Source organism: Cervus elaphus, chromosome 7 (genome assembly GCF_910594005.1).
Source record: "Cervus elaphus chromosome 7, mCerEla1.1, whole genome shotgun sequence".
NCBI classification, from domain to species: Eukaryota; Metazoa; Chordata; class Mammalia; order Artiodactyla; family Cervidae; genus Cervus; species Cervus elaphus.
This window is the reverse complement of record NC_057821.1, coordinates 22,854,539-22,861,225: the sequence shown is the minus strand read 5'-3', so window position 1 is coordinate 22,861,225 and position 6,687 is coordinate 22,854,539. Positions and strand designations below refer to the sequence as shown.

The 6,687-nt window shown below is 43.3% G+C and overlaps 1 protein-coding gene across 1 annotated transcript; it reads right to left on the bottom strand.

The window, feature by feature from the left end:
- Window positions 1-2,286: 2,286 nt before the first annotated feature.
- On the bottom strand, window positions 2,287-6,687 carry C7H6orf141 (chromosome 7 C6orf141 homolog). Its single transcript, XM_043907694.1, has 2 exons — window positions 5,728-6,687; window positions 2,287-2,693 (listed from the first exon to the last, which is right to left on the bottom strand). Exon 1 carries the CDS (start codon window positions 6,576-6,578, stop codon window positions 6,012-6,014), a length of 567 nt encoding a protein of 188 aa, XP_043763629.1. The 5' UTR covers window positions 6,579-6,687; the 3' UTR covers window positions 2,287-2,693; window positions 5,728-6,011.

The following is a 6,687-nucleotide window of genomic DNA, read 5'->3' as shown; positions in this document are numbered from 1 at the left end:
TAAGCAGAGGTTAGTTGGGCTCTGAAGTTATGAATCTGGGTCCTGACTCCCCTGCAGAAACTAAGAGTTGGGGCCCTCATCTTTCCTAGATTATATTTCAAAGGAATTGCTGCTGGTCCTTGAGACAAGACAGTCCAGTTCCTGGGTTGTAAAACTGGCAAGAGGTCAGGAGATTTACATCTCAAAGGGGCAGAGAAAGAAATTTACAATTGCGAGTTTTCTCAAGTAATGCTGAAACGCAGCAAGATCCTATGGTCTTCCTGCCAACAACCTCCACCTGCCTTTTGTCTGTGGAAAAACTTTAACCAAAGAACAGGTTTAATCAGAGAACTGAGAAAACACAGAAGCAAAGAAAAGCAGGACAAAACAATAATAGTTTCGCTATTAATACTAAGCAAAGTTAAGGACTTTTCAAGTCCTTGCTTTTCAAGGGTTATAGATAACATTCTGAGCCATATCCTGTGAGCGGTGTTGCAGATACTGAAATCCCCACCACGCAGAAGCTAACTACATGATGACCAGACTGTAGCCATGACTTAAGCTGCCACAGTTCCAAGTACTGGCCTCCAGGAAACAAACTGACTCTGGAACTGAAGATTAACTGTACTTAATCACGATGACACGAGTCAGACCACTGATGACCAATTTCAAGATGACTGTCAGAGCAGATGATGCTGTTTCTGCATGTCGCCACCACCCTCTGTCTGCAAAAGCTCTAGCCCGCTGGAGTTGTCAGTGGGCCAGCATCTAAAATAAGGCAAACTGTCCTTTCCACCAACCTTGCTTCAGAATGGGCGTTTGAGTGGCCAGCAGCTTGATCCCACTTTCAGTTACAATGATCTAAGGAAAAGGCGCTCAGAAGCTATAGTCAGGGAAAAAACTGAAGTATAGCTTGAGCTGAGAATAAAGTTAACATCATCTTGGTCACTATAAAAGTTTCCCTCTACCGTGCCTGCCTTCACTCCCCTGCCCAATACAGGTGATATTAGCCGACTCCCTTTCTATAACCAAGCTCTGAATGAACAGCCTCTGTTTGTCCTATTTTTCAAGGCTGCAGCCTTTGGAAAGTACTCACTGGATCTTAGAAATCTTAAGTTTGAATTTAAATTAATTCCTTGCTTTGAAACTAACCAAGTCTTTTTTGTTAACTATTAGCTACATTGTGCCTAATAACTGATTATAATTCCTTACTCTTTCCAAAGTAAACTGGATTGTTTCTTTCCTTATCTTCATCTACAGAAACAAAGTTATAAAGATTTCCCCTCCCTAATTAAAGAGCAAAGTACTGACCACAGTCATAAGAAGTCAGGGTGTTCAAGAGTAGCAGTCTTTGTTTTCTTATCTGAATCAGTTGATTCAAATTCAGGCTCCACCTTCCCCCCACCCCTTCCCAATTCATTACCAGTGGCTGGCAAGTCCTGACTCAGCCTGTAAGTGTGGTAATTGGGCTTTCTTTAAAGACTTCCTGCCCACTTCCCTTAGGGAGATTTTTAAGTATTGTTTCACATTATTAGACAATAAAAGAATCACATTTCTGAAATAGTTTGAGCTCCAATAACCAATCAGTCTTTCATTAGGAAAACCTTAGACTAATAAGGCTTAAAAAAAAAAGACGACAAAACTTTTTAGAGATCGCTTTGTCAATTCACACAGCAATACATATTTCACTCTTTTCTAATCTCTAGATGTTTTCATAATTCTCCAAAGTGTTATTTCCACAACATTGTTAACAATTACTGAGGAATATAGAAAAAATATTTTTTTTTTTCATTTTCGTAAGTGACAGAGTAGGATACAGCAGTAAATATAGTATCTATGTCAATACCTGTCAAGCTTTAATGTGAATCACCCAGGGATCTTGACAAAATGAGAAATCTGATTCAAGACTTAAGAGTGGGGCCTAGAATTCTGCATTTCTTAAAAACCCATTCTTCATGATGCCCAAGTTGCTGGTTCACAGACTACACCTTGAATAGCATCCTAGTATGCATTACTTTATATGAAGACATTACTCAGATTTTATATATTGTTAATGCTCAGAAAAGTTGTATGTATATATGCACATATATACATACAATTAAAAATCAAATAAATAAAACCAGACTGGAAACATGCCAAATATTAAAAGAGATCTGGGGTCACGGGTGAGTTTTTGTTTTATTTCATTTTTCCTTTTCCTCACAAACTAACATTTCCTTAAATTTTCTTGCAATGAATATAACTTTTTCTGTTGACGGAGAGCTTTTTCTCTTTATCCTTTCTCTGTTTTTTTTGTTTTTTTTTTTCAGCAAAAAGGCACATCAAGTGCTAGTGATGACCAACAAGAATAAGATCAGCAACTCTCAAAGTTGACGGAGGCTGTGGACAAAGGTTAAAAGAGGCTGACACTTGCCTGATCCACGGCAGTTATGTGGCTGTCATATGTGTCTTTGGCCACCTGAGTGGTCAGCTGGCTTCCAAAGTCGCTGCTGTGATTCATCCACATAAGACAGTTGTATATGACCACATATTTGGTGAGGTGGAGGTAAGACCAAAGATCCAAGAGCCAGTCATTCTCAGAGACCTGGCTTTAAATCAAGTTGGCATTGAGGATGCCCAAGCTTCCATTTGGGTTTACTCCCAGGACACTGTTAACCGAAAGATTCCTCAGCTTCCATCCATGACAGGGTTCTCTGCTCAGGGATCAGGAACACCTGTGAAGCAAACCCAACAGGACTTCAACTTATTACTTTCTACATCAGGGAGACAGCTTTTAAAAGAAAATCTATAAGCATATTGTAGGCAGTTGGCAGGGAGGTTGATAAGTGCTTTAAAAATAATCTTGACTTAAAGGATGTTGTGAAAGAACAGCATGTATACTATCTACGGTGAAACAGGTCACCAGCCCAGGTGGGATGCATGAGACAAGTGCTCGGGCCTGGTGCACTGGGAAGACCCAGAGGAATCGGGTGGAGAGGGAGGGGGGGAGGGGGGATCGGGATGGGGAATACGTGTAAATCTATTGCTGATTCATGTCAATGTATGACAAAACCCACTGAAAAAATAAATTAATTAAAAAATAATAATAATAATAATCTTGACTTAAAGGAAAGAAAATTAACCCAAACATTTGGATTAAAGGAATTTGACTGACTAGAATAAATACATTTTTGAAAGAAAGGAGATGAAATGAAAATTCTCTTATTCTGCTTTTCTGAGATGACAAGGGTGTCAGATTTCAAATCCCAGAGGGCAGCTAGACTAACCTGACAGGTCTTAAAGAAGGTACTCCAAGCTCATAGCTACCAGAGAATCAAGCAGTCTGTGAATCCTCTTCAAAGGCTGTCAAGCGCAGGGCCTCTTAGACTTAGGGTCAATCTTATCACAAGCTGGGGAGAAGGGGGGCTATTACTAAGGAATTTAAGGAATGTATTTACTGATCTATTAAATGTTGGGAAAAGCCAGAAATAAGCCTCTTCTTTCAAGAATGCAGAAAAAAGCCCATAAAACCCACTTGTTTAGGATCTATAAGTTTTTTTGTGTTGTGTGCCTTCTGACACTTTTTATTAAATAAAAGCCTAAAGTGAACTAAACAATAAGACAAACAATAATAAACATTAACCTTGAACATTTGCTATATGCCAAGCACTGTTCAAAATATTTTTCATCTAACTTAACCCTAGGAAAAAACCCTGTAAGGTTGATACTATTTATTATTCTTATTTAACAATTAAGGACCCGGAGGCACAGAGAGGTGAAGCACTTGCCCCAATGCACAGGGTTAGTTAGAGGTGGAGTGGTTTCAAACCCAAGTAGTTCAGCTCCTGAGTTTGCTTCATAGAGAAGGCAATGGAAAGATACTACTGTTTTGGGTCAACTTTAAAGAGGCTTTTCGAGAATTCCCTGGAGATCCAGTGGTTAGGACTCAGCATTTTCACTGCTGAGGGCGCAGGTTTGATCCCAGATTGGAGAACTAAGATCCTGCATGCCAAGCAGACAAAAAACAAAAAGCAACTTTTCTTGTCTATATTCAAAGCTCAACCATGTGGGGCACATGTTGACTCTCAACAACTTATTAAGTCAGATCTGAAATTTGTTTGCTATGTTAAACCTCACATTGGAGCCAGGCAGGGTTGTTAGGTAAAAAGATAATTCATTTCATGGAGTCTATATTACCTTTTTGACCTACCAAGCAATTTCAAGCACAGATGAGCTCTCAAGATACTTAATTCCACTCAAGTGAAGGTCACACTGGCCTGAGAACTGCTAGGGGTGAGTCTCCAGCCTACAGGCCTGGCCAGACTCAAGAACACCAAGGTGATCTTAACATTTCTCATAAACATGAGACAGAAAACCCAGGCTGCCCTCACTCATCTCTGACTCCCTAGAACTAAGTCCTAAAGGCCATCCCCAAACTTTTACAAGAGAGATGAGCAGATCATATTATCTACTTAGTAAGCATATGCAGTAACTAGCTGTGTGACCACTTGACCTCGAGGTCTAGGTTGGCTCATCTGTAAAATAGAGACGTATCTTACCTGTCTTGTCTGGCAAGAGGTGGGTCAGACCACATCTGAGGGTCTGTCAAGCTCTAAACTGAAAATAAGGGGCAAAGGAGGAGTCTGGGAGGGGGCCATGTTCAATAGTTCTACTCCTCAAGAGTCAGAGTCCCCATTTGTTTCATTAATTCCTGCAGTAACCGGATACTCCTTCAGTTCATCAGATCACCTCTAGAGAGGGTGCTTTGCTCCTCACACACCTTCAAACCAGGCCCCACTACTAGAGAGTTAATAAAGGTGGTGTTTAACAAAAAATTTTTAAAAATAATAATAATAAAAAATGAGTTGTTTCAATAGCAGCAAAAGAAATTTTTTTCCCCAACAGCATCAAGAGAGATGTATTTTTGATTCGGTCTCGACTACAAAATCTTAATAAGAAACTCTGAATAAGATACAGTCATTTTATGGCAAACTATACACTTCTATCTACCTTTATTTGCAGTATTTCAAACATTAAAATAACTAAAATTTTCACATTAATGGCATTTTTACTGAACTAAATTAGATACTTTGGGGTAAAGTCCTTTTAAATGGCATTTCACTTTCAAAGTTTTGCCTTCTGTTTTCCCCCCTTCTTTTCCTAGCGCCTGTTTACTTCTCAACCCTTGTGTTAGTCGCTCAGTCGTGGTGGACTCTTTGCGACCCCATGAACTGCCGCCCTCCTCTGTCCATCGAATTCTCCAGGCAAGAATACTAGAGTGGGTTGCCATTTCCTTCTCCAAGGGATCTTCCCGACCCAGGGACCGACCTCTGGTCTCCTGCATAGAGCAAGTCCTAACACTTAAATGTGAAAAAAAGAAAACAAGAAGAAAGATGTGCGAATCAGAAGAGTAACAAAAAGATTTTGTTTACTGACTGCTTTGTTTTACATTTTATTCTTTCATTTCTTTTTACTTTCTATTCCAGTTTTAAAACAAGCCTCTCTCCCCAGATATTCCCACCTCCACCCCTTGGCAGAGAGCCGACCTCAAACTTCCCTTCTGCTTTCAGGTCTCATAGAGAAATGGGGCGGAGGGAGAAAAGTGACCAAGTGAGAGGAATTGCAAAATAAGAATTAACAATAGAGTTTCTTATTTCAAAATTCCCGCGTTCTACAAATCTGAAAAAAAATATTTCTTTCCCTCTTCTAAGGTCGCCAGACCGTCACAGTATTTAAGCCACAGTATTTAAGGAGGTATTTGTTGCTTACAGTTCTTCAGTCTGCATTGGGTGCCCTGTGCCTTCCGGGAGAGCACGGCCAGACTCTGAAAATGTTCTTGCTGTTTTGTTAATCGCAGGTTGGGGCTTCCGGAAGCGCATTTTCTCGATAAGCGCTGTTCCACCGTCCCCGAACATTCCCCGGGCTCCTCTAGCCCACTGAATCTTCTCCGGGTATCCGGTCGGTGAAACGATCCTCTCTGCGTGGACACGGGTGTTCCTCTTTGTGCCGAGAGCGCGGGCTTCTCCAGGGATCCTGGCGCCCCGCAACGCGCCTCACTCCCTGTTGGTGCGGAAAGTGACCGCGGTCATGGAGCGCTCCTCTGTCCGCGTGGTCAGGCTGCCCTTCGCCCAAGCGACCTCCAGGACTTCTTGTGTCACCTCATAATCCAAGACGCGCACGAGCAGGGGTTTGGGAGCTCGAGAGGGAGCGTCTACACGGCTGCCAGAAATTCGAAGTTTCCGTGGAAAGAGAGGAGAAGAGCGGTTGGGTGCCTGGTCTTGTCCTTCCGCCTTGAAAAGGTCCTCCTCATCGGCCACCTCTTCCCGCGCGGCGTCCCCCTGAGTCCCCAACCACCTCTCCGGGTGCAAAAGAAAGAGCACTTTATCTCGGACCCAGGAATCACAGTCCGCGTTCTCCCCCTTCCCGCGGTCCTCGCGGGCGCCGCCCTGCCTGCGGCTCCATTCCGCCGCCGAGGGGTTCGGGGCGCCTGGGGCCGAGGGAGTCCCGCGCCCCTCCTCGCGCGCAAACAGCCGGGAGCGTTGCTCGCTGCGGAGCGAGTCTGCGAGATCTGGAGCCCCGCGGGGGCCCGGGGCCCCCATCCCAGTATGAGGGCCATTCATTCGGTGGTTCTTCCACGGAATTTTGCAGCGAACGCCAGCGGAGCTCGGGAAAGCGCGGGCCCGACGGCCGTGGGCGTGGCCTCGCGCGCCCCGCCTCCCGGGGCTCGGA